The 24,670-nt window shown below is 39.8% G+C and overlaps 1 protein-coding gene across 1 annotated transcript in view; it reads right to left on the bottom strand.

The window, feature by feature from the left end:
* Positions 1–24,670, bottom strand: part of LOC126213181 (DEAD-box helicase Dbp80-like) — a 154,002-nt gene that overhangs the window by 35,307 nt on the left and 94,025 nt on the right. Inside the window, exon 6 of the mRNA XM_049940809.1 lies at positions 13,807–13,984. Coding sequence (XP_049796766.1) covers positions 13,807–13,984 — 178 coding nt within the window. The remainder of the gene's footprint in view (positions 1–13,806; positions 13,985–24,670) is intronic.

Below are 24,670 nucleotides of genomic sequence, written 5' to 3'. Positions count from 1 at the left end.
GAGGGACAACTGAAGAGAATTTGTAAAGACATTAGGAGAGAATAAAACCAAGATGATAAGCTGAAATTACTTAAAAGCACATTAGGCTATCCAAATTTTCCACAATTAACAGCATATTCAGATTGCATCAAGGTGTACTATTTACTCAAAGAAAGGAGGATATTAAGGACTGGCAACTTTGCTTTCCAGAGCAACATGCTGATTTATTAACAGACTATATGCATCAACAATACGGCCATTATGTGGACAGAAAATGCATTCAAAAATTGAGTAAGAAGTGTTTGGCCAACTGCCTGCTTCAGGGGGGGGGGGGGGGGGGGGGAAGGTAGGCGTTGTGAGTACATATTTTTACTAGTCGATGGGTTCACTAAGTACGTTACATTTTACCCGAATGAAAGACATATCCCAGAGTAATGGTAATAAACTGGAAAAAGGACTATTTTGTGACCATTGGTGTACCAAAGGCAACAATGGGCCACAATTTGTATCTAAGGGTTTGAAAAGTGTCTGAGAAATAGAAATATTGAACATATAAAAGATTTCTGTGTATTTCCCTCGAGGTAATATGTGTGAACGAATAATGATAGAGCTTAATCAACTTTGCAGGATATGCTGTCATAAGAAGCACTCAGCTTGGGCCAACTATCTTCGATATTTTGAAGACGTGATTAATCACTTAAAAGCATGAAGCCATTGGATTTCCACCAGTCGAATTGCTGTGCGGGATTAGACCTAATAATTTATTATTCAAGCTGTTGGAATTCCCTAAACTAACAGAAGTGGCTATGGAGCACAAAAAGAAAATAGCAAAATAGAAAGAAGGCTTTGCATAGAAACAGAAGACATGATACTAGGGCCCCTCCCACAAGTTTTCAGATTGGAGACTTGGTACTGGTTACAATTATGGAAAAGTCAAAAAAACTATCTGCAGAAACCAAGAAATTCACAGACGAATGTCTGAGTTCCTTCATAATAGTTAACAAGCCTCAAGTGAAGGCCTATACGCTATAGTATTGTAAGACCCACAAACTGTTACGACTATGTAACAACATTGACCTAAGGAAGTATATACAGAAAGAGGATGGTGACAGTAGCAACTAACTGGCCTCAGGAGACACACATTCTTTGCTACATCAGGTGTTTGGCAAACACCAGGCATCCTGAGTTGTTGGCAATATTTCATATTAGTTTTCATACTGTCAACCTCTCTCCTTCATTCAGAAATTTTGCTATCGTCTGTTCTTTCTTAACTATCTTGTGGGTATATAGTGTACATAATGTGCTGTAGGATGTAAGAGTCATTAACAAACCATTTTTGAATGCATTTCAGTACTAAAGACTGTATGAACATACAGAACAGTGGATGAGGAATGAGTGAGGAGAACACGTGAAAGTTTTGTAGAATAAGATAATGTAACATGTAAGTGTGATGAAATTTAACTATACTTGTTTACGTATAACTTTCAGAACAGAGGCAGTACTGTTATGGTCAACAATGTACAAAGCCAGAGATTTTGTACATAAATGAAGATGAACATGTTGTATACATTACGACAACTGCAAACTGAGGAGTTACTGTAAATATTTTCAGTTATTTTTTCATTCGGAGTGTATTTGTATATATTATTTAAAATTTTCTAAAAGTTCAGAAATGTATCTACTAGTATTTCAGAAAGTAGTAAAAAATTTAAGATCAGAAACAAAGAACTTACATAGAAAAGAGAAATGTTTTTTAGCAGTAACTGGCTTGAGTGAATGTGTGTCTGAAGTGCCTTATAATGACCGATGCCTGTAGTTTGAACTGGGTAAAAATAGGGACAAAATGGCTCTGAGCATTATGGGACTTAACATCTATGGTCATCAGTCAAAGATAGGGATACTTAAGAGTTACATTTACTTTTGATTAGCTGGGGTTAGTTTACTTATTAGTGAAAATTATTTTTTCTGAAGAAAAATTTACACTGAATAATACAGTAGTGCAGTAATGTTACAACTAAATATGTACAGTCACATCCAGAAAATTGTCTTTGTAAACATATCATGATAAATGAACAGTGTACGTATTTGAAGCAAACAAGTTTAACATTCTTCTTTATAGGAAGAAAAGTAATGATTGTTTGGCTTAGACTTAAGGTATTTTGCAGGTACGCCCATAATGAAAACTGGATATGAGACTCACTTATATCTGACAGGCCTTCAACACATTTCACTGATGGCAGTCGCTGTGTGTGCACAGTGTTTTGTCGTCGTAAAAAGTGCATTTCAGTTGCAACTAAAATTTTATTTTGGTTTTGTCTCTCGTTCATGTTTTATTGCAGCAGTATTATTCTGCAGTAGCAGGATACAGTAGTATTCTTTGTAAGAGTATCAGTTCTTACCAGTCAAAATTTAAAAAATTAACTGAAAATTAAAACTATGAACAATTTCCCGAATTCCAAAAAATCCCTGGATTTTTCCAATTTTCTCCCGGATGAAAAAAATTCTCAGGTTTTTCCCAGATTTCCCAGTTGTCTCGGTGCGTATACACCCTCTGGTAGCCAAATTGGGAGAGAGAGGGTTTTTTTTTTTCCTTCCCAGCGTAAGCTGGTTCGGCATCAGCATTTCTACTAAGTTTCGCTGCCATACACTAATTTCAGCCCACACTACACCTAAGTGAGTAGCTGCATTTTAATTGTAACCAGCTGGTACTAATTGGCAGGCATCACAGACACGTTACATCTTGTAAATGGCAATTGGTTTCAAACCTGACAAGAATTGTTGCTGCCAGTGACTGCAGCAAGTACATCTCTAGCAGTTTCTAAGCAAACACTGAAAAGGCAACTGCACCCACTGGAGATTTGGAGTTGGGTACTTTGCAAAAGGCCATTGCTAACAACAGCACACACATACAGGGTCGAACAACATAGGAACTGTACACTGACAGACACACAGTGTAGCCTAACGAGTCATAATTTTAAATCTTTTCAGACAATTCGAGGTGTTGAGTTCTCCGATGGCCCCTACGGCATTTAAACCCCAGTCAGTAGTGGATGTAGTTCAGGCTGCATGTGGTTCTGTGAAGCTTCGGGGGTACTCTTTGCACCACGACTGGGCGTACTCATTTAGGTTTGCTACAAACACAAATTTCAACATTCTCAATGATCAAGTATCTCTCTTCCTTCTACATTTTCATGGTAAGTACACTAATAAGCCAAAACATTAGGACCACTGCTCACTATGATGTCTCATGCCACCTGATCGCCATTCGGGCATGTGATGCAGTAACAAAAATACGTACACAACGCAGACACAAACAGAGGATTGTCCTAGATGAGATATGGGCTGCAAATGGGAAAATCCATTGAGATAAGAGACTTTGACAAAGGGCAGATTATTATTATGCAGGGCCCACAGATGAGAATCTCAAAAACAGTGAAGTTAGTCAAATGTTCACGTGCTACTGTCATGAGCATCTACCACTAGGCGTTAATGGGGTTCGGAGGCTTGTCTGCTCTGTAAAGTACGATGGATGGTGATATGGGGCACCTTTGCCAAAAGACCACAACGCTGGTGCATGAACAAGCATTTCAGAGTGCAGCATTTATCGTACACTGTCTAACGTGGAGCTCCACAGCAGACAACCTTTACGTGTTCCCACATCGACCCGACGACACCGTCCATTACGATTTTAGTGGGCGTAAGATTACCAGGATTTGACTGTCGATCAATGGAAATGTTTCGCCCCTTCTTGTGAATCACATTTTTGCTACACTAGGTCAATAGTAGTCCCCACAAACGCTATCATCGAAGTGAACAGCGGCTCGGACTGTGCAGCGCAACATACACACAGGTTGGTGAGAGCAGTTTTATGCTGTGGGAGACATTCTCCTGCGCTTTCATGGGACCTGTGGTAGTAACTGAAGACACACAGACAGCTGCGAACCACTTGCATCCCTTCACGATTGGTGTCTTCCCTGATGGTGATTTCAGCTTTCGGCATATAACTGACCACATCTCCAAGCCAGAACTGCGCTACAGTGTTTTGAGGAGCATCATAGCGAAATCACGTTGATTTCCCTGCGAGCAAATTTGCCCAATGTAAATCCTACGGAACCCATCTGGGTCACTATCTGGCACCATCACCGCATATGCTTATCAGCGGCCAATTATTTATACGAGTTACATGACCTGTGCACAGACACAAACCTACAACAAACTGTCAGATCCCTGATACACAGAATCAGTTTTTTTAATTTTTTTATTTACACGTCAAGTTCTGTAGGACCAAATTGAGGATCAAATCTCCAAGGTCATGGAACATGTCAGTATATGAAATTACAACATAAAAGTAATAACGGATAAAAATAAAAGTTTATGAACCCGAAAAAACTCAAATCATAAGTTTAAGTAAACATAATCAACAATACAACAAGAATCAGCTTAATTTTTCAAGGAAGCCCTCAACAGAATAGGAGGAGCGACTCTTGAGGAAACTCTTCAGTTTCGATTTGGAAGTGTGCGGATTACTGCTAGGATTTTTGAACTAGAATGGTAGCTTCTGGAAAACAGATGCATGAAATAGTGTGATCGTTTTTCAAATGTCTCCAAGTCACATAACTGAGGCAGGACGTGGGGACCAGCCCGGTATTCACCCAGTGGGATGTGGAAAACCGCCTAAAAACCACATCCAGACTGGCCAGCACACTGGCCATCGTCATTAATCTGCCAGGCGGATTCGATCTGGGGTCAGCATGCCTACCCGAGTCCAGGAAGCAGCGCATTAGTGCTCTCAGCTAACCCAGTGAATGGACACACACACACACACACACACACACACACACTCTTCAGACACCTTTTGAGTAGTAAAAATGGCAGCATTAAGTCTTTGAAGAAGATCCTGAATGTGGGCTTTCCACAACAGGTTACTATCTATCTGAGCAACCAGAAATTTGAACTGTTCAGTTTCACTTATAATATGCCAATTCTGTGGAATTAAAATGTCAGGTTTTGGTGAACTGTGTGTTAGAAACCATGAAAACTGAGTCTTAACTGTGATGTAGCATTAGTTTATTTTCTACAAGGGTCATTCCATGTCAAGTCACGCAGGCCTTTACACCAACCATGTCAGATTTTGATGAAACTTGGTACAATTACTACTTTTATCATCCTGAAAGCACTTGTAAAATTTTTTTGCTCTATCTCTTATAGTTTTTTTTTATAAATTTTTAAAGTTTTTAGATTTGGCGTTGTTTCAGCAGTCGGAAATTGTAACTTAACGTGTCCTCACAACTAAAAAAAATTGTATATTAAAGAATACTCAAGATATCAGTATGAAATTTTGGAATAAGTTTGTGTATTATATCTAAATGTTAAAAAAAAATTACCATAAAGATCTATTAAAATCTTCCAAATGAAAAAAAATTTACAAGTTTTTTTTTTTTTTTTTTTTAGCTAACGGATGTTTAGTTTTACAAAAACTGCAATATCTAGAGTCTCATACCTGATAGAAAGCTCAAATTTGTTTTAAAATACTCTTAATTGTATAGGCTATTAGATAAAAGAAAAATTATGTTGGCTTTTTAACCTGTTTAATAGTTATCTAACTTTTAAAATAATATTAATTATATTTTAAAAACAAAAAATACCAAGTGACTTAGACACCGAAAATAAGTTTTTGTCTTCCTGGAGTAGCAATGTACACTTGGATTTTGTTTTGTTACTCCTGTGTTTTGAAGTAAAAAATTATTACAGTGTTAAATAGTGCTTGGATAGTATTTTATTAAGTTTATTCGAACTCTCAGTAAGTACTGTTACTTAGTTTACAGAGATTCTTTTCCAATATCTTATAAAAGTAACCAGAACAGTAATCAGACCAAAAGTGAAATCAGTATGTCAGATATTCAAACCTGTAGTGTAGGGTTATTTAAAAAAATCTGACTGTTTCCAAACAACCTACACACCTTCAAAAAAGTTACAACCGGTATCAGAATTGAGTGAGGAAGAAAAAGATTTGATCCACTTACGATCTGGAATTAATCTATGTGAATTTAAGAATATGTGTTCACACCACAGCTACTACTTTTTAAATGTTTTTGAAAAGTATCAAACAACATGTGTAGACCCACTAAAAAAACACAAAAAGCCCATCAAAAAATCGTTGAGAAGTGTAGGCTTGGATCTTTCTAAACAATTACTGACAAAAAATATTAGCATAAAACCCGGACAAAAGCTTTGCTCAACATGCCGTAACTTTTGTGAGGAAAAATTAAGAGTTGAAGTCAATGAAAGTGAAACAGATGATGAAGTCATGGTTGAATTAGAATCATTGGAATCCAGAAATGAATCCCTCATACAAACAAACATTGCTCTTGATTATTTAGGTTTAACACCGATAAAGCTTCATGGCTTGTCCGAAGAAAGTAAAGGGTCTTATTTTAAAAGGAAGGTTAGCAGTATTGAAAAGACTGCAAAAAAGGCGGTTTCAAAAGCATTAAAATATGATGCACCAAGTTCTGATGATGACGAAGAAGATAAAAGTGTGGTTGAGAAAGCAAAGGATTTTGATGTAATGATTTCTCTTATGAAAGAGAAGATTTCATCTGTTGGGAGGTCTAGAAAAATCCATATTTTGACCTTGGCTCCAGATTCTTGGACTCTAAATAAAGTGATGAAAGAATTTAATGTAAGTGAGTACATGGTGCGACAAGCTAGAAAGCTCAAATCTGAAAAGGGTATTTTGGAAACTCCTGGTCCAAAAAAAGGTAAAACTCTTTCTGAAAATACAGTAAGACTTGTAACAGATTTTTATGAAAAGGATGAAAGTTCCAGAGTGCTACCTGGAACGAAAGACAAAGTAAGTGTTCAAGAAAATGTGTACATGCAAAAAAGACTCATTTTGTGTAACTTGAGAGAACTCTATTATTATTTCAAATACGAGAATCCCGAGGTAGAAGTAGGATTTTCAAAATTTTGTTTCTTGAGACCTAAATGGTGTATCCTTGCTGGTGCTGCAGGCACACACACTGTATGTGTATGCAGTATCCACCAGAATGTTAAACTATTACTGGATGCTGTGAAAATTTAAGAATCTTATAAATACCTAATTAAGATGCTTGTGTGCAACACAGAAAACCAAAACTGCATGCTACATCATTGCAACAGCTGTCCTGCAAATACTGCACTAACAGAGTGCTTAACTGAAAAACTAAGTGAATATTATGATTTAGAAGAAGAAATTGTAATCAGTCAGTGGGTTAACACAGACAGGGCAGAAATGATCAAACAGTCTATCAGTGTTGAAGACTACATTTCTTTATTGGTTATGTCATTGGAAAAGCTCACCCCGCACTCGTTTATAGCAAAATCCCAATCAGCAGCCTTTAAAAGATTGAAAGAAGACCCACCACCCAAAACAGCAATTATTGTGATGGATTTCAGTGAAAATTATTCCTTTGTTATACAAAATGAGATCCAAAGTTACCACTGGAATAGAGGTGGTTGTACTCTACACCCAGTTGGAGTTTTTCTAAGAAATGAGGAAAACAATGTTTTTGTTTCCAACCACTGTTTTATTAGTGATGACGAAGAACATGACACTGGTTTTGTTAACTTTGTACAAAAAGAAATTACAAAGTCACTGTCATTACATCATACTGACTGACTCAGTTCACTACTTTACAGATGGTTGTGCTGGGCAGTACAAAAATAGAAAAAGTTTTAAAAATTTGACTGAACACTTGAGAGACTAATTTGAAGGCCCAACACTCTTTTTTTGCAACAAGTCATGGGAAGTCAATTTGTGATGGCCTAGGAGGAACTATTAAGAGAATTTTAAGGAAAGCCAGTCTACAGCTTTCAGACAAAGAACAAATAATGACAGCAATCGATGTGTATAAGTTTTGTGAAAAAAATATTGAAAACATTCATTTTCACTTTATTGACAAAAAAGAAGCTGATTTGCTACGGTTAAAACTAGAAAAACGTTTTTCAGCAACCCGAACCATTCCTGGAACAAGAAGTTTTCATAACTTCAAACCACTTCCAACAAACAACCTTGAAATTAGAAGGACTACAGATAGTGTAAAACCCTCCTTAGTCTTTTCTATGTGGCTGCAAATTATGATGGTAACTGGTACTTTGGACTGGTAAAAACAATATTCAATGATGAAGAAGATGCAGAAATTCTATTTCTACATCCTTCAAGACCTGCTGCATCATTTTATTGGCCTGAAAGAGAAGATTCCTGCATAGTGCCTTTGGAGCACATAGTCGGAGTAGTAGACGCACCTCAATCAAGCGGCACTGGGAGAATGTATTACTTCAAAAAAGACTGTATCAAAAGAACTGAAAGCTCTTGGATGAAGTGGAAAAACAGTTTGAATCAGCATTAATGTTTATTAAAAAGACAAAATTACTCAAAAAATTCAATGTTTCAAGCAATCAGTTGGGTTATACATAAGTGTCGTAAGTATCTTTGTACATAATTCTAATGTAATCTATTATAATTAATAAACATGTTAAAAAGCCATCATCATCATTTTTGTTTTATCAAGTAGCCTATATGTTTAAGAGTAAATTAAAACAAATTTGAGCATTCTATCAGGTCTGAGACTCTAGATATTGCAATTCTTATAAAACAAAACATCCGTTAAAAAAAGAAAAAATACATATATTTTTTTCCATAGAAAATATTAATATATTTTAATATCATCATTTTTATCTTCAAATATGTATAATAAATAAACTTGCTGCAGAAATTCATGATGTTATCTAAAAGAGTTTTTAAGATAAGCAAATTTAAAGTTTTGAATACAAATTAAATTGACCATTTCCGAAGGTTCAGAAAACGCAAAACATAAAAACTTTAAAAATTTATAAAAAAAACTGAAGAGATACAGCAAAAAAAAAAAATTGCAGGTGTTGTCAGGATGGTATTAGAACCATTTGAGCCAAATTTCATGAAAATCTCAGGAGGTGGGTGTAAAATTTATTTTTTATTGGGTGATTTGATATGGAATGATCCACAAGCCATGAACTAAAACTGACCCAATGTTGCACATAACATCCTTTACTACCAAGCTAGTGTCATCAGCAAACACAAATAATTTAGAGTTACCCATAATTCTGGAGTGTGTATCATTTATATAAATAAGCAACAGGAGTGGCCCCAACACTGATCCCTGAGGCACCCCCCCCCCCCCCCCCCACCCACTTGAATGTACTCCACGCAGACCCCACATCACAGCCATTCTCAACATTTTGAATAATGACCTTTTGCTCTCTGTTGCTCAAGTAAGAGGTGAACCAATTGTGAGCTACTGCCTGTATTCCGTAATGGTCAAACTTCTGGAGCAATATTTTGTGATAAACGCAATCAAACACTTTAGGCAAGTCAAAAACTATACTCAGCATTTGAAACCTTTTGTTTAACCCATCTACTACTACAGAGAGAAAAGAGAATATAGCATTTTCAGCTTTTAAATGACTTGTAAAGCCGACCTCTACATCTGATAGCAAATTGTGTGATATAAAATGATCAATTATCCTTCCATACACAGCCTTTTCAACAGCATTAGCAAACACTGATGGCATAGAAACACGTCTAAAATTATCTACATTATCCCTTTCTCCCTTTTTATAAAGCAGCTTTACACTGAGTACTTTAATTGTTCAGGAAACTGACCATTCCTAAAGGAAAAATTACAAATATGGCTAAATACAGGGCTAACTTGTGCAGCACAGAAATATTCTGATAGGCACTCCAACATACACATGAGAGTCCTTAATCTTCAGTGACGTATTTAATTCTAAAGATGGGCAAACAAGCTATTAAGCAGGTGGTCATAGTGTTTTGGCTCATCTGTGTATGTTGTGGACTTTTTATCTCCAGATATGTAGACAATACTTTTGCTGTCCAACCTCATGGCACTGAGAATTTGAATGACATTTTAGAACACCTGAATTCGAACCATCTGAATATTTGTTTCACAATGGAGGCGAAAAAGGATGGTCGAATTCCCTTACCCTTCCCCTTCCTCGATGTGCTGGTCAGGACGAATGTGGATGCTTTGTTGGTACATTCAGTTTATTAGAAGCCTTCTCACACTGACTTATCTGCAGGCTCACAGCTGCCACCATCTGGCCCAGCACGAAAGGGATACCGTACTTTGTAAAGGGCCCAAATCATTTCAGATCCTGAGAGTTTGTCAGGCTGAGTTACCCATCTTGATGTCACCTTTTAGCCACCAAAGTCTATGTCTTTTCACTTTATGCAGGGAGCATTTCAAACACGATAGCTCGAATTTTGCGGAAATTTGAGTTAAATGTTTTTTTGGCCACCGTCAAAGACCAGGGTCCTTTTAGGTTCAGTAGTGGATGATCTTGGCTTTCATCAGGTAGGTGTCTGCTTTATTCCTTGCAGTTGTGCCGTGCCATATATAGGTTAGGTATCAGGACTGTGGAGGGCCAGTGTACTGAGTGTAAGTGGCACACACGCTTACAACAGCTGAAGAAATCCGCCAATGCAGAAAATTGTCTTGGCACGGGTCACCCTATGGAATATAGCAACACAGAGAGTCTGGCGTGCACTTCCAGCTAATGGGATGGTGTTATTAAGGAAAAAGCTGAAATTAAATTAGCAAATAACCTTACAAACAGAGATGGCAGTTTTTGTTCATATTCTGCATGGAATCCTGCTCTCCCTCTTGTCGCAAAATGGGGGGTGGTGTTACAGCTATCTCACCCGCTGATTATTAACTTCACTGACAGTACTTCAGACACCGTTTATCTTTGGTTTGTGACAGTGAGGTTTAAAATTACCTTGTACAGCGTATACTTGCTGCAGTTATGCCTTGAAAATGGCAGGGTGAGCTGCTGTTGAAATATGAGTGGTTGTTGACAACATCACCTGGCTGCATTCCTGGAAGTTATTTGAATAAGGCAACAGCTGTTTCCACAGGGCTGCACACATGCACATTCCCCATTTGACAAATACTCGAGCACCCTATCACACCTCGAACAGCCCACTAAATCACTCTATGTTACACCTATAAAACATATCTGGAATTACTCGGAACTGTGGGTGAAACATGGCAACTAACATCACCGCAGTATGGTATCTACATGCAATCTGACCATTAATTAATGACTTCAGCAGGCTATTGCAGGCCTGAAGAAACCCTGAGACATGTCTCCTCACCCATCTCAAGCCTGTTGGCGATGTTACATTGTATTATCATTACATTTCCTGCGGTGACTCACTATTTGTCCAGTGTGCTCCTGTAACTAACATACATAACACTTTGCAGACCAAGTGTGGAATGCCCTCTAGTTTGAAGGTCACATCACAGGAATGAAACAGATACAATTAAACTGAAGGCTGTGAAACTGTCAGGAAGGAACAAACAATAACACAACTGCACAAAACAGTAAACTTTTATCACTGATGTGTCATTCACAAGGAGATGATTAGATTGTTACTGACGGATTTTAATGAGTCTTGGGTATTTTGTGGAGGGACCTGCCCCATATACCAACCTAGCAAATTTTACACAAAATTAGGGGATGGAGTTACTGCTACCTCACCCTAGAATATCGACGTCGAGGTTTTATGCACAATTCCTATACCCGCACCATTAGCCAGATTTTCATAAAGTGAGCACAGCACAGCTGTTAAGGTTCACAGCTACCATGCTGGTGGTGAGGGTTCAAACTGTGCCTTTCCGATTTCATCATTGAAAATATGATTAAATAGTATATGTCGTGTCAGTGAGGGACAGTAGACAACGAGGTGAGGTCATGTCCAGCAGATGCCAAACACTGACAAAATATTTGGAATTTTAACTATGAACCATAAATGGAATACACATTTAAAGAACGCATGCTGTAACAATCGATTTATTAATGAAATTATTATGGCAAAAAATGTCTATTTTCGAATAATTTTGTATGATATATACTATTAAATGATATTCTGTATGACTGGAGAGTGTATGGACACAGGCATGATTTGAACACTTGCTGCCAGTGTGGTAGATCTAAACTTCAGCCATTGTGTTACATTTATTTGAACATGACAGGTAAAGGAAATATTCATAAAATACAACATCGATTTTCTCAGAAACTACGGGCCATCGTCACACGAAAATCCACTGGCCAGATATTTGGGGCAGGTCCCTCTATAACATACCTAAAACTCATCAAAATCAATGAGTAATGGGTCTGATGGTTTCCTTATCAGGCAGAACTAATGTTGAGATAACTACTTCATGCAACGGTGAAACTCAGAATGTGCCACACAACCAAAATTTAACAAAGCAAATGAATGCTATAGAAAGCTGTTTCTATTTAATAGGTTTTTGGTTTTGTACCTTAGATGGGTAGATCACATAACTAATGAGGAAGTATTGAATAGGATTGGGGAGAAGGAAATTTGTGGCACAACTTGACTAGAAGAAGGGATCGGTTGGTAGGACATGTTTTGAGGCATCAAGGGATCACCAATTTAGCATTGGAGGGCAGTATGGAGGGTAAATATCATAGAGGGAGACCAAGAGGTGAATACACTAAGCAGATTCAGAAGGATGTAGGTTGCAGTAAGTACTGGGAGATGAAGAAGCTTGCACAGGATAGAGTAGCATGGAGAGCTGCATCAAACCAGTCTCAAAACTGAAGACCACAGCAACAACAACAACAACAACAACCTTTACACTGAGATTCTCTCTTTATGTATTTGTTGCACAGGACTGATTTATAATGAGGTTTCAGCTTTGAAACTCATTGAGACTGAAGAAATAAGGCAGTATTATTATTTTTTAACTACCCGACTTGGCAAATTTTATCACACAGTTCAGGATACAACATCGTTATTAGAGTGAGATTTTCACTCTGCAGTGGAGTGTGCGCTGATATGAAACTTCCTGGCAGATTAAAACTGTGTGACGAACTGAGACTCGAACTCAGGACCTTTGCCTTTCGCAGACAAGTGCTCTACCATCTGAGCCACCCAAGAACGACTCACGATCCGCCATCACAGCTTAAATTCTGCCAGTACCTCATCTCCTACATTCCAAACTCCACAGAAGCTCTTCTGTGAACCTTGCACAACTAGCACTCCTGGAACATTGTTTTGATGCATCTCTCAAGTTATTCTATCCTGTCAAAGAGGCCCCTTCTCTGAATAATAACAGCATTCTACAACCATTTGAACCTGCTTATTGTAGTCAACCGTGGTCTCCTCCTACAATTTTTATCTCCCCCGTCCCCCTCACCCCCTTTCCCCCCGCTTCCCTTCATTACCAAACTGAAAATTCCTTGACACCTCAGACTATGTCCTATTCAATCAAGTTATCCCAAAAATTTATTTATTCCCCATTTGATTTCAGTATCCCATTAGTTTCTCGGTCTACCCATCTAATCTCCAGCATTGCTCTGTAGCACCACATTTCGGAAGCTTCTATTTTCTTCTTGCCCCGACTTTTTGGTGCCACATTTTACATCTGTACAAATCTAGACCCACACAAATAAGTACAAAAGCTACACTCACAAAATATCTTCAATCTTTAAATTTAAAGACAATGGCAGATGATTTTTTTTTTTCCTGCTGTGCCAGTCTGCATTTTTCATCCTCTCTAGTTCAGCCCGTGCCAGTTATTTTGCTGACCATACGGCAGAAGCTCACTACCCAGCTGTTTTGCACTTCCCGAGCGCACAAGCTCACAGTACAGCCCGTGCCGATGCAGCACATACCATTTTGGCAGGCAGAAAATGCCACTGTCCTCTCTCTGCACCACCAGACGTGCAGTCCCGACAGCTGCGGCACTCACTCACTTGTGTATCCGGAAGCTCTGGTCCTGGTGGCCCTGGGTGGCGATCATGATGTCCGCCTCGTCCAACACGAACACCGAAATGAGGCCCAGGTCGAAGAATTTGAACTTCACCCCCCAGTCCAGCACTTTGCCAGGTGTCCCGATGATTATGTGCTCCGTGATTTTGGTGCCCCTGGGAACTGAATAATGATGGCAGTTTGTAATTGCACTGCAGTCAGGTCGCACTTACTGCAATAGTAAAGAGTTGCAGACAAGTCAGTATAACATATTTACAAACTTAATGTTCTCCAGACACGTGAAGTAGAATTGAATTTTGAGTCACTGGAAATGAAGTTCAATAACAGCAACTAACTGTAATAGCTAACTCAATTTGTAAAGGTCTGCACTAGATATGCTGTAATGTTCACTGTTCAAGTGTTGCTGGATTCCAGTTTCAATAAATTTCACAGTTCACAGCGAAGGTTTCCATGAAGAAGGTTCAAAATAATTTCAGAGTGGAGACAACCCACCAAACAGGAGAAGAATTAAGTAGTTGGCAGAGACAGAAAAAACTGGACGAGTGGAAATAGGATTCGCACACCGAGGGTTCCCAACCAACTTAATTATGCATACAGATAGTTTATCCATCCCAGGAATTGAGAATTGCAACCATCATTTCCTGTTTGTGACACTGATAGAGACAATATATCAGTCCCAGGAATTCAAACAGCTTATCAAAATCTCTACAATAGTTCACGAGACTAGCCCCGACATAAAAGAAGTAGTGGGGGGGGGGGGGGGGGGGGACTTCAGTTTATATCTCTAGAGAGAAAAGACCTTGTAAAATGTTTTCATTTACTTACTAAAACATAACTATACCTTACATTTTACATTTCCATTCATTAATATTTTTATTATGCTTTTGACAGATGATAAATGCATTAAGCTCTATTTTTTATGAAATATTATTACAATATATCAATTTTCAGATTTTTCTTTTACTTTTACTGTGAAACCTTTTTCTCAACACATTTTACGATTCTAAGTCAACGGGATGCACCCTCTAGGTTGTGATGGGGCCTGCGAATACCAAAATATGTGGCATAAATCTCCATACAGTTTGACTGCATTAACTTTGAAGTTTAAATGTTTTACATGGCCAAGGGACCATAGCTCTTAGTAAGTGACATAAATTTCAACTTGGTACGTGTTCTTGTTCCTAAGAAAAACTGTTCATAACAGACAGATTTTAATTTCGATATATTTACCTAAAGACATGTGGCACTTACACAAAAACCTCAAATTCTCATTTAGACTGGACTTTTCTATTCAGGTTATTGTCTCAACTGTTAACTGAAAATCTCAGGTTCCGGGCTTTGATTGCATACTATTAATGCCCTAATTTTTCTGTACAAAATGACATATAGCACCAACTGATTAACTTACTAATTAAAAATGTAATATTAACAATATAAGGAAAAGATATATTGCTACTTAACATAAAGATGACACTTAAGTTTCAGGCAGGCACAATGAAAGCACACAGCCCAAGCTGCACGAGATGGCAGTCGTGAGTGTGAGGTATGCTTGCTTGTGTGTGTGTGGGGGGGGGGGGGGGTCTAGCTCATTAAAGGAGTCACCTGAAAGCCAGCGAAGTTTTCATTCTTTTTTGCCTGCTTCACAAATCATGCTTCTGCTATTTAGCTAGTTGTCTCCTTTATTTCTAAATTACATAAAGACAATGTTCAGTAACTTTTGACTTTTACTGGCTCTTATGCAATAACAAATTTAATCAGTTGACACATTTCTGAACCCTAAGACAATATAGCAATTATATCTCATACTGAAATAACAATTTGCTGCCCCATGGTGAATTCTAGTCAGACAACTTAACAATTTTATCTCGTACTGAAATAATAATTTGCTGCTCCACAGTGGATTCTAAGTCGGAGACATACCAAAGGTACGATTACTACAAAACACCTTCATTAGCAGAGAAGAGTTATTCACAGTCCAAAACTAGGATCTCTTGTTATTACTAACAACACACTGACGGGGAAAAAAAATCTGAACACCAAAAGATAATTAATGTAAAGTACTGAAATTTTGGGAATAAATTGTCTAGGTAATATATTTAAGTGATCAACATTGCTACATCACAGGTTAATGCAAGCACCAGATAAGCCATTGCAAATGTGAAATGCTGGTACATTAATACTGCTGTAACTGCTAAAATGTCGAATGCAAGCATGCAAAGGAGCATGCACTGTGTTGCATGGGTGCCAGGTGTCAGTTTGTGAGAAGTTGCACACCTATTGCACTTGGTCAGTCAATACAGGGACAGTTAATACTAGTTCTGGATGACGGAGTTGTCATCCGAAGATGTTCCACATGTGCTAAACTGGAGACAGATCTAGTGATTAAGCAAGGCAATGCGACATGTCTACACACTGTACAGCATGTCGGGTTACGATAGTGGTATGTGAACGAGCATTATCCCGTTGGAAATTGCTGCCCGGAATGCTGTTAACGAATGGCAGTACGACAGGTCAAATCACGAAACTGACACACAAATTTGCAGTCAGGGTGCGTGGGATAAACACGAGAGTGCTTAGCTATTGTCATACAAAATCCCACCCCTGACCATAACTACAGTGTGTCTAGCACACAGACAGACTGGCTGCAGGCTCTCAACTGGCCTCCTCCTAACACACACACGGCCATCACTGGCACCGAATCAGAACCAGCTTTCACCACAAAAAACAACCTGGCCTCCAACGAGCTCTCGCTTGACACCACTGAATCTGCAAATGGCAGTGGTTTGGGGTCGGTGGGATGCACACTGTTGCGCATCTTGCTCGGAGTTGTCCTTGAAGTAACTGATTCATAATAGTTCACTATGTCACAATGGTGCCAACCGCAGCTCAAATTGCTGCTGCAGATACAGTGCAAATATGCCAGAGCCATACACTGAACACAATGGTCTTCCCTCTTGCTAGTGCCGTGTGGCCATCCATAATCTTGTCTTCTTGTGACCATACATTCACAAGACCACCGTTGTCACCAACTATGTATAGTGGCTACATTCCTGCAAAGTTTTTCTGCAATATTGCACAAGTAATATCCGGCTCCTCGTAGTCCTATTATACGAGCTCATTCAAAGAGTGTGTGTGTGTGTGTGGGGGGGGGGGGGGGGAGGTGGGGGTGTGTGTGTGTTGATAATAGCACCTCTGTTGCCTTATAGATATTCTTGGTGAACATCAACTCCCCATATCCAGTCTCTAAGGTAACTAACGAGCACAGCTGTTGACAACATGTATTTAAGCAAACCTGACCTGCATCCTCACAGTGGCGCTAATAGGACAAGTCTTACATGAATGGCACAAAATCTGGATAGACATCGTCTTTCAGATGTAGAAATACACCTACCAACTTTCATTTACGTCATACATCTCTTTGGTGTTGTGACTTTCTCTACCATCAGTGTAATTTAACACAAATCCCACCTCTCTTGTTTCATGGTTCTATGTATGGTCCAAGTTTGAGGATATTTATGTAAATACTTCAAAAATTTCTTACATAGGCTTATTACACATAGTTTGTGCAAACAGTTTTCATTACTACAGTAACATAGACCTTGTACCTCCAAATAATTCCTATGTCGTTCTAATACAAATACTGTCATACTGTTTATTTAGTACCATTTAAGCAGTATTAATAAGTATATTTTTTGTATAAGCAAGGACTTTATGAATACAATAACTTCCAAATTATTGCAGTTATGGTAAATTCAAACGTTTCTACAATCGCAAGACCTAGAACTTTAAATTGATATACATCATTGTTTCTGCAAGAATTTATTAGTGAGGTCAAGTTTCTTCAACCCCAGGGTTTTATGAAATTTTAAATATAATGTTGTTCTGATGAACATAAATTCTCATCAAAACAAACTGCACTATAGCTGTTTTCAAATGTTCCTTTACAAAGGAAAACCAGGATAATTGGCCCAATTTAATCCTTGTACCACTGAAAAGATGAATGAAATAAATATTAGTGTAAGTGGTGCTGAGAAACAGCTGAAATCATTAAAATTGAACAAAGTTCCAGGGCCCGATGAAATCCTCCTCAGATTCTATACTGAATTTGCGGCCGAGTAAGCACCTCATCAAACTATAACCTATTGTAGATCCCTCAAACATAAAACTGTGCCCGTTCTTGTGAGGGGAAAAAAATAAAAAAGCACAGGTCACACCTGTCTACAAGAAGGGTAGCAGAAATGGTCGACAAAACTGTCAAATATCCTTGACATCGATTTTTTGTAGAATCTTAGAACACATTCTTGCTCAAATATAACGAGGTATCTTTAACGGAATGACCTCCACAATGCCAACCAGCACGGATTCCGAAAACGTCGATCGTATGAAACCCAACTCGCACTTCTATCACATGACATACTGAAAGCTTTGGATCAAGGCGATCAGGTAGATGCAGTATTTCTTGACTTAGTATGACACCTATGTTCATTGTTAAAAGTATGATCATATGGGGTATCAAGGGAAGTTTGTGACAATTGAGGACTTTCTGGCAGGGAGGAGGAAGCACGTTATTCTGGATGGAGAGACATCGCCAGATATAGGTTCAAATGGCTCCGAGCACTATGCGACCTAACTTCTGAGGTCATCAGTCGCCTAGAACTCAGAACTAATTAAACCTAACTAACCTAAGGACATCACACACATCCATGCCCGAGGCAGGATTCAAACCTGCGACCGTAGCTGCCACTCGGTTCCAGACTGTAGCGCCTAGAACCGCACGGCCACTCCGACCGGCCCAGATATAGGAGTAGCTTCAATTGTACCCCAGGGAAGTGTATTGGGACCTTTGCTGTTCATGTCGTATATTAGTTGAAGACAATATTAATAGCAATGTCAGCCTTTCTGCAGATGATGCACTTATCTATAATGAAGTACTATATAAAGAAGCTGTACAAATATTCAGTCAGATTTTAATCAGATTGCAAAGTTTGGTAACTTGTTTTAAATGTTCATAACTGTAAGACTGTGCACTTCACAAAATGAAAAAAGATAATATCTTATGACTATAATATCAATAAGTCACTGCTGGTATTAGCCAACTCATACAAATACCTGGGTGTAACACTTTGTAAGGATATGAAATGGAATAATCACATAGACTCAGCCGTGGGTAAAGCTTAGCAATCACTCGTGTGACTGGTTCCAGAATAATGCTAAAGTGACTGGGACCTGTAACAAATAGGACTAATGGGGAATACTACATGTATACAAAGAAGGGCAGCACGAATGATCACAGGGTTGTGTCGTAGGGATACTGAAGGAACTGAACAGCAAGAGATGACGATAAATCCGAACTATCCCGAGAAAGTCAAAGTTCCAAGAGCCAGGTTTAAATGATGACTCTAGGAATATGCTACAACTCCCTAAGTATCACTCACATAGGGATCATGATGGTAAGACTAGAATAGTTACTGCACGTGCGCTCTCTCTCTCTCTCTCTCTCTCTCTCTCTCTCTCTCACACACACACACACACACACACACACACACACACAGGCATTCAAACAGTCATTCTTCCCGCACCCCATATGAAGAAACCCTAGTAACTGGTACAGTGGGATGTACCCTCTGTCATTACCTCATAGTGGATTGCAGAGTATAGATGGAGACAAAAATTCTTTTGTAGCATTTTCTGTTCACATGTTGAAATAACAGGTTATCATAAATGATCACTTTTATGTCAAATGTCATAAAAGACCTTATGCACTTTTACCTCTTTACTTCCAAAACATTGAACATGATGAAGTAGATTATCTGTTTTCTCTATAATGCATTATTATTGATTGTTAGCAATCAAGGTATCATCAAATTGATATTTAGAGTTCCAACAAAACATTTATGTTATGCTGCATGAACTCCATGCCACTTGTGACTTACAACAGTGAAACAAAATAAGAAAGACTACTGTTCAATGCGTTACCACATTATGGGAAATGTTTCACACCACCTGGGTCACTTCACTCGTCACATACCACAAAAAGGTTAATAGACAATATAAAACATAAAGCAGCAGTATAACCCTGTCTAGTAACCGTAATCAGACACGACCAGGACACGCAGGCCAACTGGCCGAGGGCGTCGACGGTGAGTTGCCAAAACACACAGCGAGACAACAGCTATGGATGGATACAGCACAATGTTAAGTCCGAAGAGTGAATCAAACTGAGCAAGATCAGGAACCAAAGAACGATGGGCACGACATGCAATACCAGAATGCAGTCTAAACATGCCTGATTTCTGTGCTCCTGCACTGTCAGCTTTGTAGCCCCCGCCCCCCCAGGCCATAAAAAGTTCATTTGCTTCCTGCACGATCTCAATATAGTGCACGATTTTCATTATGTCATCCAACGAAGGAGGGCTGAAGTGCGAACCCCTGATCGGGAGCCAACTGGACCACTACGTCACGGATCATGGAATCAGCATATGAGGTTTTGCAAGATGGGTTGGCCCAGGTAAAATCATGTTGTCGACGACACAGACCTTGCATATCAGTCACCCACGGTCAATAAGACTAGCCCATTTGCTTGTGGTACTGATGGAACTCTAGGTGCTGTGCAACCATGTGGAACCATTGTGACTAACAGATCAACAGCAATGAACACATAATGAGTGCTAACGGATTTTAGAGGGGAGCCAACTTCTCAAGTAAGAAAAATGTCTCCGGGAAAGTCCAAGAAAGGAAGAGCAACTGTTGGAGAGCGTCATCAAAAACCCAAAATGTGGCGAAATGCTGTTTCAGCTGTTGCAAATACGTGTTTCGATCCTCCTCGGTATTGTTAAATGGCGGAAATGAGGGTGGGCGGGACTCCGTCTGGGAGGTGACCACGGTCGTGGCAGGGTGTGAACCTTGTACCGGTAATCGGTATGACAGCAGCTGAATTTCCTGATGCAAAAGATCAATTTGCTGCTGGAATTGCTAATGGAACTGTTGTTGCAATTACTGCTGCAGGAGCAGCTTTTGCTGTTGCTCTTCCATGAGCTGTCCAAGTTTCGTGTCCGTAATGCACTGGTGACATCCCATCCTTGTCGCCAATTCTAGTAAGCAGAATCCAACACAACGAGGAAACGCAGGCCGACCAGCCAACGGCCTCAGTGGTGAGTTGCCAAAAAACACAAAGGCAACAGCTATGGACAGATATGGCAGAATGGAAAATCCGATGACTGAATCACATCGAGAGCCTAGACGTCACAAGATCAGAAATCAAAGAGCATCAGGTACAATGTACAATACAAGAGCACATTCAGAGCACAACTGACTTTTGAGCCCCTGGACTGCATGCTTCACAGAGACCCCATGAGCACCAATAGGCTGGACGGCAAGCAAAATTTAGCATTCCAATGGTTTGGGGACTTGCTACAATCAACCCCATGGTACCATACAAGCAGCTTATTTGCCACAAATGTAAAGGCCTAGCCATATTATTTGTACCGTACAATCACATCTGCAAAACACAAGTAACATTTGAACATCAATACTAACCACTAATAACAAAAGTTTACATTTATACCATAAATGAAATGTAGATTCAAATGTGTGTGTTCTTAATTGCAAAAATAGGAACACCTGATATTTGTCAATTACAGTGCCAGCTACCACTAATGGGGATCAATGCTTTGGATAAAACATACATATGTTTTGGTGTAGAATCCAAATATGCAATAATACAAAGTTGAAAATACAAAGTTGAATCCGCTTATGCGGAACAACGAAAAACACCCAGAGCTTTCCCAAAAACTCCCACCAGAGCTTTCCCAAAAACTCCCACCAGAGCTTTCCCAAAAACTCCCACCAGAGCTTTCCCAAAAACTCCCACCAGAGCTTTCCCAAAAACTCCCACCAGAGCTTTCCCAAAAACTCCCACCAGAGCTTTCCCAAAAACTCCCACCAGAGCTTTCCCAAAAACTCCCACCAGAGCTTTCCCAAAAACTCCCACCAGAGCTTTCCCAAAAACTCCCACCAGAGCTTTCCCAAAAACTCCCACCAGAGCTTTCCCAAAAACTCCCACCAGAGCTTTCCCAAAAACTCCCACCAGAGCTTTCCCAAAAACTCCCACCAGAGCTTTCCCAAAAACTCCCACCAGAGCTTTCCCAAAAACTCCCACCAGAGCTTTCCCAAAAACTCCCACCAGAGCTTTCCCAAAAACTCCCACCAGAGCTTTCCCAAAAACTCCCACCAGAGCTTTCCCAAAAACTCCCAGAGCTTTCCCAAAAACTCCCAGAGCTTTCCCAAAAACTCCCAGAGCTTTCCCAAAAACTCCCAGAGCTTTCCCAAAAACTCCCAGAGCTTTCCCAAAAACTCCCAGAGCTTTCCCAAAAACTCCCAGAGCTTTCCCAAAAACTCCCAGAGCTTTCCCAAAAACTCCCAGAGCTTTCCCAAAAACTCCCAGAGCTTTCCCAAAAACTCCCAGAGCTTTCCCAAAAACTCCCAGAGCTTTCCCAAAAACTCCCAGAGCTTTCCCAAAAACTCCCAGAGCTTTCCCAAAAACTCCCAGAGCTTTCCCAAAAACTCCCAGAGCTTTCCCAAAAACTCCCAGAGCTTTCCCAAAAACTCCCAGAGCTTTCCCAAAAACTCCCAGAGCTTTCCCAAAAACTCCCAGAGCTTTCCCAAAAACTCCCAGAGCTTTCCCAAAAACTCCCAGAGCTTTCCCAAAAACTCCCAGAGCTTTCCCAAAAACTCCCAGAGCTTTCCCAAAAACTCCCAGAGCTTTCCCAAAAACTCCCAGAGCTTTCCCAAAAACTCCCAGAGCTTTCCCAAAAACTCCCAGAGCTTTCCCAAAAACTCCCAGAGCTTTCCCAAAAACTCCCAGAGCTTTCCCAAAAACTCCCAGAGCTTTCCCAAAAACTCCCAGAGCTTTCCCAAAAACTCCCAGAGCTTTCCCAAAAACTCCCAGAGCTTTCCCAAAAACTCCCAGAGCTTTCCCAAAAACTCCCAGAGCTTTCCCAAAAACTCCCAGAGCTTTCCCAAAAACTCCCAGAGCTTTCCCAAAAACTCCCAGAGCTTTCCCAAAAACTCCCAGAGCTTTCCCAAAAACTCCCAGAGCTTTCCCAAAAACTCCCAGAGCTTTCCCAAAAACTCCCAGAGCTTTCCCAAAAACTCCCAGAGCTTTCCCAAAAACTCCCAGAGCTTTCCCAAAAACTCCCAGAGCTTTCCCAAAAACTCCCAGAGCTTTCCCAAAAACTCCCAGAGCTTTCCCAAAAACTCCCAGAGCTTTCCCAAAAACTCCCAGAGCTTTCCCAAAAACTCCCAGAGCTTTCCCAAAAACTCCCAGAGCTTTCCCAAAAACTCCCAGAGCTTTCCCAAAAACTCCCAGAGCTTTCCCAAAAACTCCCAGAGCTTTCCCAAAAACTCCCAGAGCTTTCCCAAAAACTCCCAGAGCTTTCCCAAAAACTCCCAGAGCTTTCCCAAAAACTCCCAGAGCTTTCCCAAAAACTCCCAGAGCTTTCCCAAAAACTCCCAGAGCTTTCCCAAAAACTCCCAGAGCTTTCCCAAAAACTCCCAGAGCTTTCCCAAAAACTCCCAGAGCTTTCCCAAAAACTCCCAGAGCTTTCCCAAAAACTCCCAGAGCTTTCCCAAAAACTCCCAGAGCTTTCCCAAAAACTCCCAGAGCTTTCCCAAAAACTCCCAGAGCTTTCCCAAAAACTCCCAGAGCTTTCCCAAAAACTCCCAGAGCTTTCCCAAAAACTCCCAGAGCTTTCCCAAAAACTCCCAGAGCTTTCCCAAAAACTCCCAGAGCTTTCCCAAAAACTCCCAGAGCTTTCCCAAAAACTCCCAGAGCTTTCCCAAAAACTCCCAGAGCTTTCCCAAAAACTCCCAGAGCTTTCCCAAAAACTCCCAGAGCTTTCCCAAAAACTCCCAGAGCTTTCCCAAAAACTCCCAGAGCTTTCCCAAAAACTCCCAGAGCTTTCCCAAAAACTCCCAGAGCTTTCCCAAAAACTCCCAGAGCTTTCCCAAAAACTCCCAGAGCTTTCCCAAAAACTCCCAGAGCTTTCCCAAAAACTCCCAGAGCTTTCCCAAAAACTCCCAGAGCTTTCCCAAAAACTCCCAGAGCTTTCCCAAAAACTCCCAGAGCTTTCCCAAAAACTCCCAGAGCTTTCCCAAAAACTCCCAGAGCTTTCCCAAAAACTCCCAGAGCTTTCCCAAAAACTCCCAGAGCTTTCCCAAAAACTCCCAGAACTTTACCAAAAATTCCCGGTCTATTCCCAGTTTTCTCATGGATGAAAAAATTCCCAGGTTTTTCCTGGATTTCCCCGAATCATGAGAGTCTAGATTGTAATACACGTTTATTCAAATTTGACCCATTTTCATCATTACATGACCATGCAGCAGTTCCTGCTCCATACACAGCCACTGCCCACCAAAGTGGCTAGGTCTGAAGATGATCATCTAGTGACTGAAACCAGTCACCTTTAAATAAATGTGCACTGGGTTCTAGACTGTTGTAATTATTTTCAAAAACTATAGCTGGAACACTGATACCGCCAACAATGTTTTTGAAAAAAAAAATAATAATAATAATAATAATAATGTAGAAGAAGAAGAAGAAGAAGAAGAAGAATGATACCGCCAACAATGTTTTTGAAAAAAATAATAATAATAATAATAATAATAATAATGTAGAAGAAGAAGAAGAATAAGTCTGATCTGTTTAGGGAAAAAATTTGAAGGAATTAAAGTCAACTGTCTGGCCTTTGCAGATGACTGTGCAATATTCTCAGAAAGCCCAGAGAAAGGGACTGCCCAGATCAGCTTCCTGCAAAGGATTGCCAGCAGAACAGGGCTGGAGATCACTAC

This window comes from Schistocerca nitens, chromosome 11 (genome assembly GCF_023898315.1).
Source record: "Schistocerca nitens isolate TAMUIC-IGC-003100 chromosome 11, iqSchNite1.1, whole genome shotgun sequence".
In the NCBI taxonomy this organism is placed as follows: Eukaryota; Metazoa; Arthropoda; class Insecta; order Orthoptera; family Acrididae; genus Schistocerca; species Schistocerca nitens.
Note: the sequence above shows the minus strand (reverse complement) of the source record. Positions and strands in the feature narration are given on the sequence as shown.